Source organism: Plasmodium reichenowi, chromosome 6, assembly GCF_001601855.1.
Source record: "Plasmodium reichenowi strain SY57 chromosome 6, whole genome shotgun sequence".
NCBI lineage: Eukaryota > Apicomplexa > Aconoidasida > Haemosporida > Plasmodiidae > Plasmodium > Plasmodium reichenowi.
Window position 1 is genome coordinate 905,336 of NC_033651.1, and position 12,933 is coordinate 918,268.

At 20.3% G+C, this 12,933-nt stretch overlaps 1 protein-coding gene across 1 annotated transcript; it reads left to right on the top strand.

Annotated features, from left to right (window-relative positions):
- Nucleotides 1–3,477: 3,477 nt before the first annotated feature.
- Nucleotides 3,478–11,754, top strand: PRSY57_0623000 (SNF2 helicase, putative; the record flags this gene model as incomplete). Its single annotated transcript, XM_012906603.2, has 1 exon — nt 3,478–11,754. One exon carries the CDS (start codon nt 3,478–3,480, stop codon nt 11,752–11,754), a length of 8,277 nt encoding a protein of 2,758 aa, XP_012762057.2.
- Between the last annotated feature and the right edge of the window lie 1,179 nt (nt 11,755–12,933).

Here is a 12,933-nt window from a genome sequence, read left to right on the forward strand (position 1 = left end):
TACAATATAAATAATAATATATTTTATATTGTGTAAAAATAAATTATATATAATCATTATTTTTGACACATTTCTTTCTAAACTATATAATAAAGAAGGAATATTAAAAAAAAAAAAAAATACATCATATATATGTTAATAATATATATATATATATATATATATATTTACATTATGAATATGAATTATTAAATTAACAAGCTTAAAATGTATAAACTAATGATACTTGTAAAAATATGTTATTTATAAAGTAAAGAAAATTATGCCAAAAGAAATAAGTGTATATAGTAGTAGGTACATATATATATATATATATATATATATTAATATATTAATATATATTAATATAGTTTAACACATATATTTATCATTAAGTAATATTGTGAATGATAAAGAGATGAAGAGATATTTTTTTAAAAAATAAAGTAATGATAGTGTGATTAAGTTTTTTCTTTTTTTTTTTTTTTTTTTTTTTGTACACATAGTAAAAATTAAATTTTATTTATTATAACATGTAATTATCCATATTAGGAATGTAATATATATATATATATATATTTATGTAGGAAATATATCTATATCTATATTTTATTATATTTTTTAACTTAATGTTTATATATTTATACCCCTTAGAAAAATAACTGTTACTAATTTTGTATGTTAAAAGGTAAATATATACCTATATATATATATATATATATATTTTTTTTTTTTTTTTTTTTTTTTTTTTCGTTTTTATAAATGCATTTACTAGTGTTCCTTTTTAGAAAATTTTTGATGCATTTTAGTAACATACATAAATAAATATATATTTATTATATGCTTAATTTATTATATTTTATTTTATAATTTTATATAAATATTTTTCTAATGCAAAATTGACATGACGCACACAAGTGTAGATATTTTATTTTATAGATTTCATTGATTTAAGTTTTTTTTTTTTTTTTTTTATATATATTTATATTGTTAAAATATATTTCTTTATATATTTATATAATAATATATATCTTATAAAATTGTATTTTAGTTTCCTTTCATTTCCTTTTTTTTTTTTTTTTTTTTTTTTTTTTAATAATATTTATATGCCATTGTTAAATATATTAATGTTAAGTATTTAAAATTGTGTATATTATTTAATGTAAATTTATTAAAATTATGTAATTTTTTTTTTATAAAAATATATATGTATAATATAAATATAATAAAAAAAATATATAAATATAAATATATATATATTACATGTAAATATGAATATATATACGTGTTTAAATCTATTTATTATTTATTTTTATATCCACCCCCTATTTATGTAGTCCCCTTTCTTTAATTTGTTTTTTTTATAACGGTATTTATATATATATATATTATTTTTGATTATATTATTATAAAGCGAAAAAAAAAAAAAATGTGTTTAATAAAATATATATATATATATATAATTATGAGAATTATAAATTTCTTTTTCTTTTCTTTTTTATATCTACAAATATATTTATATATTTATATATAGAATAAATATATTTGTGTTTACGTATTCTCTTATATTTGATAATTTTTTTTTCTATTTATTATTTTGTAAATGTTTTCACTATATTATATGTTTCATATTTATAAAAATATATGTACTTTTTATTTATCTTTGTATAAATGTAAGTTATATTTATATGCCATCCATTATATATATATATATATAAAATAAATGTAATAATCGATAAGAAGAAAAAAGAAAAGAAATTATAAGAATATATATATTTTAACTTATATATATATATAATATATATATCACAAAACGTTACAATAAAATAAATATCATATTTACTCTGTAATAATAATATATATTTATTTATTTATTTGTATAAATATTATATATATTTTTTTTTATATTTATATATTATATAAAATAATATATAATAAAAAAATTATAAACCAGAATGCATGTAGATGAATCTTTTCTTTTCTTTTTTTTTTTTTTTTTAAATACTAAAATATTGACAATATTTAAATAAATATAATATAAATTTTATAATATCATTATATAATATAATATATATAATAAATATGTAAAAGAAAAAAATTATATATTATATGTAAAAAATATATTTATTTTTTATATATATGTAATATTATTATATATATGTAATTATAATATATTATATGCATATATAATATATAATATATATATATATATATATATATATATATATATTAATATATATGTAATAATATAATCCATGAAAAAAAATATGTATATATACATTTTATAATTTTTTATAATAGTTTTTATATAAAAATATATATTTTTATTTTTGTACAAATAAATTATACATATCACAAAATAATAGTATAAAATGTATATTTTTTAAAAATATATTTTCTTTTTTCTTTCTTTTTTTTTTTTTTTTTTATTATATTATATTATATTTTTATATTTCAATTTTTTTTTTTTTTTTTTTGGGGGGAAATTTATAAAAAAGTTCATTAAATACTTATTTTCACTTAAAATAGAAAATTATTATTTTTACATTATATTATTATATATATATATATATATATATATATATATATATATATATATATAAATATTTATTTATTATTTATAAAACAAACCTTTTGAAACTATTTTTTTCTTACATTTTAATAATATTTATATGTTTATATATATATATATATATATATATATATATTTATATAATGTAAATGTATATAATATAATCATATATAAGTTTTATGATAAAGTCACAAAAAAAAAAAAAAGAGTGAACTAAAAACTATACAATAATTACTTGTTTTTTTTAATTTAAAAAATAAGTATATTGATATAATTATATATATATATATATATATATATATTTATTTATACATATAATCCATTTTTGTATAAATACATATATTTTATTTTATTTATATTTTACTTTTATGTTATATATATATATATATATATTTATATATACAATATAATATTATTTCATAAAAATCATTTCATAAAGTTTTTTTCTTTATTTTTTATTATTTTTTTAATATTATAAATATATTATATATATATATATATATATATATATATATATATATATATATATATATATATGTATATATTATTATTTTATTTTTTTTATTAATTTAATATAATATATATAAAATATTATGTGAGTATTTTTTTTTTTTTTTTTAATATTAGAATATGTATATGTAAAGAATATATAAATATATATATATTTTTTTTAAAAAAGGGGAAAAAATAAAAAACACATATATTTATTCATTTTATTATTTTTTTTGACAATAGTTATATATATGTTATATATATATATATATATATATATATATATATATATATACATATATGTAATAAAGTGGATATATGTATATGTACATATGTATGTATATATATATATATATATATAAGTATATTATAATATATATATATATTTATATATATAATTATATTTTTTTTTTTCCACTTTGTTGGTTGTTAAGATGAGAATAAGAAAAACATGGTGTACGTTATGTCGTGAAAATTTCGAAGAGGGGGATGAGTGTATCCAATGTAAGCAATGTAAGAAAAAGTTTCATAGAGAATGTTTACAAGCAGAAGGTTTAATGGATAATGAACAATTAAAAGACATAAAGAATTATGTATGTTATCAATGTATAAATGAGGATGATGATATACCAGAGAATGAGGATAGATGTAAAATATGTCGTGAGAAATCAGCAAATTTGATTTTATTATTATGTGATGGATGTCCAAATAGTTACCATGTTAGTTGTTTAGGTTTAGCAGCAGAACCCGAATCAGAAAAATGGTATTGTCCAATATGTAAACCAGATGATCATAAAAATTTAGATGTAAGAAGAATGAGAAAAGGTTTTGTACTTGACAATATGAATGGGGAACATGTAAATTCTTCAACTTGTTATGTGTGTCAAAGACCTGGTAAATTATTAGGTTGTGATTTTTGTCCGAATTCATTTCATCCAACATGTTTACCAGATTTAGATTTTGATAATATTTCTGATCAATGGGAATGTCCTTGTTGTAAAAATGAAGATCCTTTATTAAATCAAGGACACAAGAGATGGACAAAAAACGAAATACAAGAAATTATGAAAAAAAGACAAAGAGAGTTAGGTTTTTGGAGATCTAAAATAATAAAATATCGTAATCGGTTTTTATTAGCACATCGTAAAGATTTACAACCATTTGTAAATCCACGTGTGTTCTCTAATTTAACAAAAACATTTAAAAATGATTATTTCCATACAAAAGGTAGTAGTAATAATAAAAAATCTAATAAATATGATAATGATAAATATAATTCAAAAAAAGATGTAGATATGGATTCAAAAGAATTCAATGAATTTATATCTTCTTTAGAAGATGAAGCTCATCAAAATGCATGTAAATTTATAGAATCCGTTTTCTTAAGTGTATATTATCCAAATGGAAGAAAAATTGAAAGAAGACCACTCGTAGATAATGTTCAATTAAAACCTCATCAAGAAGATGGGGTAGAATGGTTATTAAAATCATTTTTAACAGGAGGAGCAATATTAGCGGATGAAATGGGTTTAGGAAAAACTATACAAACCTTATGTTTTTTATCATATTTAAAATGTAATAAAATAGATGGTCCTCATTTAATTGTCGTACCTTTATCAACGGTAGGAAATTGGTTAAGAGAAATTCATAGATTTACACCACATTTAACTTGTATTAAAATATGTGGTTCTAAAAATGAAAGAACACATGCAAAAGAAGATCGGTTAGCTGAGAAAGGATTATATGATTTATATGTAACTACATACGAAACAGTAAAAAATGAAGAAGAATTTTTCGTAGAAACAATACCAAAATGGCAATGTATAGTATTAGATGAAGCACATAGAATTAAAAATCAAAGTGGTGCAATAAGACATTCAATGGATAGAGTAGTAGGAAATATGCGATTATTATTAACAGGAACACCACTTCAAAACAATTCAGCAGAATTATTTACATTAATTAATTTTATGTTTCCTGATATATTTAAAAATTCAGAAATAATAGAACAAGCATTTATGAATGCTTCACAAAATAATAAGAACAAAAATAATAATAATAATAATAATAATAAAGATGAAAAAAATAATAATAATGATAATAATAATGATGATGATGGTGGTGGTGCTAGTACATCAGGTAATAATACATCCAAAGTAAATGTTAATATTGGCAATATAGATCTAAAATCAGCTATAAAAGAAGAAGATTTAAAATCAATACGTTGTTTGTTAGATAAAATTATGTTAAGACGTTTAAAAGAACAAGCTATAACACTTCCAAAAAAAATATTTCATGATGTGTGGTTACCATTAGGTAGTTTATCTGCACATTGGTATAAAAGATTATTAGATATAAGATCTATGGTTGAAGAAAAAGTTAGTGTAAAGAAATTATTAGGTTTAGTTATAAAAATGAGAATTATATGTGGACATCCAAAAGGTATAGTAAGTAGACCATCCCAAATGGAAAAATTGTTCGCATTTTTTGAAGAAGAAAGTGAAGACATAAAAGAACAAGTAAAAAATGATGCATTAAAATTAAAAAATATATCTGGTGAAGAACATATAGAATCTTCATCCAAGTTAATTTTTATTGATAAGTTATTATGTCAATTACATTATGAAAATTGTAAATATGTTAAAAATTATGCATCGAGTTATGAAAAACATAAAAAAGAAGTCGCTGCTTATAATTATCATAAAATACAAGAACAAACTAATGCTCAGAAAAAAAAAAGAGAGCATTCTGGAAAATTTAAAAAAATTGAAGCATTAGAAAATAGTCCCTTATTTATGGAAATATATAATAAGGGAAAATTTGATTTAAAACCCACATCTCAGAAGGAGGACATGTTAAAAGGTTTTATGCACTCAGTTCCTGTGGATAATGAATGTCCTTATAAGAAAAAGAGATGTATATATGATAAGGTCAAGGAATATGTGAAGAATAATAGTAATATAAAACATAAGGGTCGTGCCAGATTAATATCTGATAATAAGAATAATAAAAATAATGATAATAGTGATGATGAAGATGAGGATGATGATGATGAAGAAGAAGATGATGATGATGATAATGATGATGACGATGAGGTAAATTATTATAATAAAAGAAAGGATAAGAAGAAAAAGGTTATATCTGATGATGATGAAAATTCAAATGACGACAATAAGAGTGAAGATATTAATAATGATGATAACAAGGATATTACTAAAAATGATAACAATGGTAATTTTAGTGATAATAATAATAATAATAATAATAATAATATAAATGACGATCAGAATGATGATAACATATTTAGTCTTCATGATAGTTCAAAAATAAATAATAATATAAAAGAATTTTTAAAGAGCGAAAAAATGGAAATGTCAAACAATACAGATAAAATAAATGAAGATTCAACTGTAGGTGTTACAGATAAAGGTGATAACAAACTGGATGATTTTGATATGTTGAAAAGAGAAGAAAAGGAAAAGCATGATGGTTATATGAAAGAAGAAGGAGAAGAGGATGACGAAGAAGATGTAATAACTCATAAAAATGGTACACAATTAAATATTGATAATAATAATAATAATAATAATAATAATAATAATAATATAAATAATGTGACTGACATAAAATTACAAACAGATGAAAAAAAAGTTGTTATTAATATAAAGAACGAGATGAATGATAATGATGAGAATGGTGAAAAGTTAGGTGAAGCAAAAATGCATAAAGTATTAATATTTACACAATTTCAATTAGTTTTAGATGAATTAGAAGAATATTGTAAATATCGATGTTGGAAATATATGAGATTAGATGGTTCCACAAATAAATTAATTAGAGAATTAGATATAAGAGAATTTAATTTAAGCGATAGTATATATTTTATATATTTAATTAGTACGAGAGCAGGTGGTTTGGGTATTAATTTAACAGCAGCAAATCATGTTATAATGTATGATGAAGATTGGAATCCATTTATAGATTTACAAGCCATAGATAGAGCTCATCGTATTGGTCAGAAGAGAGAAGTAAATGTTTGGAAGTTAATGACAGAATGGACTGTTGAGGAAAGAATGGCATTTAGAAGAGAACAAAAATTGAAATTAGATAAATTGGTTGTACAAACACAAGATGATGAAGATATGTTAGATAACTTTGAAGAAAAATTATCATCAGATGAAATAAGGAAATTAATGTTGCATGGTAAAGCAGCTATACAAAATATGGATGTTGAAAGTACAAATAATTTTCCTTTAGAATTTTTTATTGAAAGGGGTCGTCAAAAGTTACCTATAATAAATGGGGTAGATTTAGAGAGAGAGGAAAAATGTGCCATAGAAGAGGAAATTAATAAAAAAGATGATGGAGATGATATATTGGTTAGTAAAAATGATGAGGATGATGATGATAATAGTGTTGATGCTAAGTATAATAATAACAATGATGATGATAATGCTATAGATATAGATGAAGTTATGATGGATGAGGCTGAAGAATTAGAGACACGAAATAATACTACTACTACTAATAATAATAATAATAATAATAATAATAATAATGATGTAACTGGAGGAAGTGGTGAAATGATAAATGGTCAGTTTGCTTCAAGCAACAACCAAAACAACAACAACAATAATAATAATAATAATAATGATATTTCGTTATGGAGATCTGTTAGAGAAAGAAAGAAACCTCAAATTTTATATACCCCTGAATATTGGGGAAGAAAACAAGAAGTGAAACAAATTAAACATGAATATAGATGTTTTATTTGTAACAATACTAAGAATCATAAAGCTATTGTTAAAGATAGGAATGGTAATGATATTGAAATCGATTATGGTGATATGATTAATTGTTTCCGATGTCCTAAAACGTATCATAAATTATGTGAAGGCATAAAAGATGAAAATGTAAAGAAAACATGGACCTGTAGTTGGCATGAATGTTGTTTATGTTTTCGTAAATCATCACAATGTGGTAATTTGTTAATTCATTGTGCTACTTGTCCAACAAGTTTTTGTTATAATTGTTTTCCTCCGGATTACGTGAGATATTATGTAGGTGAAGAATATTATCATAATTTAAGACAAAGAGGAGTTAATTTTACTCCACAAAATTGGGTATGCTTTTTATGTTCCAAATGTAAAGCTGTCGAAGAACAGAAGAAGAGAAGAAAGATGACAAAAGAAGAAAGAGAAAATGAAAAACAATTACAGAAAGAATTAAGAAGTCAGTTACATGATAGTAAACAAGAAGAATTAGAAGCTAAGAAAAGAAAGAGAGCACAACAATTAGAAAGAGATAAATTTATAATAGAAAATAGAAAACGAATTGATGCTTTAGATCAACAATATGAAGATCAATTAAGAAAAGCATATGAAAATGTGTTCCCTAATAATTTTGTAAAAGAATTAGTTAATAGAATTGAACATGCGAAGATGTTAAAACAAAAAGGTATAGTAGAAGATAATAATAATAATAATAAAGAGACGAATAAAAAAAAATCTACAACCTTTTTACATACAAAATTACCAAGCAAATTATTAGTACTATGTGAAAATTGTAAATTACCATGTCATGCTAATTATAAATATCCTGGTAAATGTTGTTATCCTCCTGAGTTAGATAAGTCTTATTATATGTCTAATACATCTTTTAGTCAGATGGGAAGAGATGGGTTTGAAAAACGAGTAAGTGAAGGGAAGAATGATTCTTGTTCGTCACATATGCATTTCAAAGACAAGGTAGGTGAAGATAGCAATAACATGAAAAATATAACTAATATATTAGATGGGAATAAAATAATGAATAGTCCCCATAAAGGAGGTACAAAATGTGAACCAAATGATGGTTCAACAACACCTTCTAGAAATGATGGAATAAAAAAAGATGTAATGGTTACATCGACAATAAATAATAATAGTAAAGGCATTATAGGTGCTATGTTAAATATAAAGAGTACAGGATTAAATAGTAATAATAGTAATAATAATAATAATAATAATAATAATAATAATAATAATAATAGTTATAGTTTTAATGAAAATAAAGAAAATTCCCCATGTACTAATAAATTAATGTCTGACAAAGGAATAGAATATAATAAAAATGATGATGAAGATTATAATAATAACGAAAGTAAAGATAAAATGAAAGTTGTTGGTACAACTTTCTTATCTGATGGAAGTATGAGATTTGAAAAGGATTCACCTGAAAATAATATGAATGAAAATAATAATATGAATAACCATAATAATAATGAAAAAGATAGTCCACAAAATAATAATGATAATACATCCAAGAGTAAAACTAGAAAATTTTTAAGAGCTGTTTGTTCAAAATGTGGTACAGTGCAGTTAGGCAAGCTAGCACATTTTAGAAAACATTGTGATAAATTAACTGAAGAAGAAAAAAAAGAATATGATGAGAAGAGAGAGAAATTAAAAGAATTAATTAATTTATTAAATAAGAAAAAAATAAAAGAAGAACATACAGAAGAAGAATATAAGAATATGTCTGTTTTTAAATTTAAGAGTTTATATAGTAATTATCAAGATAAAGCTGATGATATATTAGAAGATTGTATACGTTCAATGAAATGGGATATATTAATAGCAGATAAAAAAAAAATAATAAAAAAAGAAAAAGAAAAAGAAAAAGAAAATAAAAAAATATATTCAAAAAATGAGGATGATGATAATAATAATAATATTAATAAAAAGAATAATAATATCAGTAGTATGAGTTTAAAAGCAAAATTAACTCATTTCTTATCAAATCAACCTTTAACCATAAGTTCTGATTATTCAGATACAAAAGATATTATTGAAATAAGGAGTGATTTAACAGATGATATGAAAGAAAAAATAAATGATGAATTATCTACCATCAGTGGAAAAAGAAAAAAATGTATAGTAAAGAATATTAAAAAAGTTAAAAAGAAAAAAGGTAATGATGATAATGATGAAAATAACAATAATAATAATGTGGATGGAGATAAAAAGAATAATAATAAAAGTAATACTTCATCCAAAAAAAAAGATGATAAAGATTTAAAAAAATTAAATTTACTTATTAATCCGTTTCATGAAAAATTAATAAAAGATACACACAATGCAAATTTTATAAGAGATTCATTTAATGAAGATTTTTTAAATAAGGCAAAAGAATTTTTACGAGTTACCAAAAGTAATTTAATTAATAACGGTAATAATAATAATAATAATAATAATAAAAATAAGAAAAGTAGTAGTAATAGTAAAAATATTAATAAAAATAATAGTAACACAAAAAATAGTAGTAATACAAAAAGTAGTAGTAACACAAAAAGTACTAGTAATACAAAAAATAAAAATAATAAAAATAATCATAATAATTCCTTTTTAGAAAGTGCTACCACAGCAGAAGATTTTCTAAGGGGTATAACCACAGGTAATAATAATATTTTTAATCTTGTTTCATCATCCAATTCTCCTTTTGATAAAAATAAAAAATTAAAAGATGATGAATTTGAAAAATCCATTATACAAAATTATCTAAATAAAATGAAGAATTCTTTAAAGAACTCATCCCATTTAGATAAAAATACTATAAAAGAAAAATTAAAAGAATTAAATTATGTAAATTCTCGATCAAATAGTAACACAAAGAATAATATGAATACTAATATTAATAATAATAATAATAATAATAGTAATAATAATCAACATACTATTACTGCTCAGGAAAATAGCCTCAGATTTGCTAAAGAAATATTTAAAAATGGGGCATTTGATAAAAATGGAAATTTTAAATTGTACTCAAACAAAGGTAATTTGTGTAATACAAATAAAGATATAGTACATCTTCTTAAAAGTAACGAACAAATTGAAAATATGAATACAAATTCAGGATATTCAATCAACGATTTTAATCTTGATATATTCAACATTGATAAAAATATTAAATGTGAAGATCTTGAAAAAAAATTATTAAATTTATGTGCAAGTACCAATTTAATGAACAAAAAAAATATACAACATGATAATAATAAAAAAGAAGATAATAACAAAAATTATATGTTAGATAGTAAAAATAAAAATAAACAATTTCTATTTAAAAAGGATAATACGCAGCAACAAGAGGCATTCCTTTCAAATATCTCCAAAGCAAAAAAGGAATCTAGCAATTCGAGAAAAAGGGTTGTAGAAGATGTAAATGTAGATTATGATATAAAAAAAATTACAAATACATCTGAAAATAGTGGGCCAAATAAGGTCCAAGAATATATTTTATATAGAAGAAATACATCTAGTGTAATGTCGAATGTAATAAATAATAATGATAAGAGCAAGACTGTGAGGAATGATGACGAAGATGACGATGATGATGAAGATGATGATAGAGATGAAGATGATGGAGATGAAGATGATGGAGATGAAGATGACGAAGATGAAGATGACGAAGATAAAAATGAAAGTTCAAATTATAATAATAATAAGAAAAAAAAGACAAATAATTCAAGTAGAAATAGCAGTAATAATAATAGTAGTAATAAAAATAAAAATAATAAAAGTGGTAATGATATTCATCAAGCTAGTAACTTACTGTATCAAAACTTATTAAATAATCCGCAAAGTCTTTTACAGCATTTAAATTTGGAAGATGTAAAGAATTTCTTAAAAGCCGCAGACAGAAGTAATAATGATAACTTACCAGAAATTAATTAAAACGACATTTCATTAATAAATAAATTAATATATATATATATATAGAGAGAGAGAGAGTGAGAGAGAGAAATATATAAATATTATATTTGATATATGTAGCTGCGAATGTTTAATTTTTTAGTTCATATATTTTGGAAATGTGTCTTTTGAATTTTTTTTATTTTGAAAAAGATGAATGATATATGAGGATATAATAAGAAGGAAATATATCTATATATATATATACATATGTATATTTTAGTTTTTGAGGAAATTTTATTTTCAGAAGGATATAAAAAAGAAAAAAATGGATAATATATTATAACTTTATATTAATATAGATCGTTATATATTTATATATATTATGGAGGGCATCATTTTATGACATGGGGATATTATTTTTTATTTCTTAGAGGATATATATATATATATATATATATATATATATATATATGTATATATGTATGTATGTATAATTATATTTATTTATGTATTAATTCATATGAAGAAGGCAGCGTTCAATATCTTTAAAGGTAATTTAATTATTATCCAAATAAAAATGTAGAAAAATTATAAAAAAAACCAGAAAATAATTTTTAAGAACTCAAAGAATTGTAATATTTTTATTATAATTTATTTTATTATATTCATTTTTTTTAAACATAAGGGATATAATATTATTTAATAGAATAAAGTCCGCATTATTTATATTTGTATAAAAAAAAAAAAGAAAAAAAAAAGAAACATTAAGAAAAAAAGAAGAAAAAAGGAAGTATAAAAATATTAAAAGATATACCGAAAGACCCAAAGAATATCAATTTTTATTTATTGGTAAAAAAAAAATTATTATATAAATAATATAAATGTATGGAGGGAGGAGTAGCTTGGAATGAAATATATTATATTATATATATATATATATATGTATATGTATATGTATTATTATATTAATTTTTTTTTTTATTGAGATGTTCTTTTATTTTATATGTACAATAAATATATTAAATACACATACAGAAGAATTATATAAATATCTATATATTATACAGATAAAAAACCAATTTAATAAATATATGGACAGAAAAAAAAAAAAAAAAAAAAAAAAAAAAAAAAAAAAAAAAAAAAAAAAAAAAAAAATAAAAAATTTTTTTTTTTTTTTTTTTTTTTTTTTTTTTTTTTTTTTTTTTTTTTTTTTTTAAT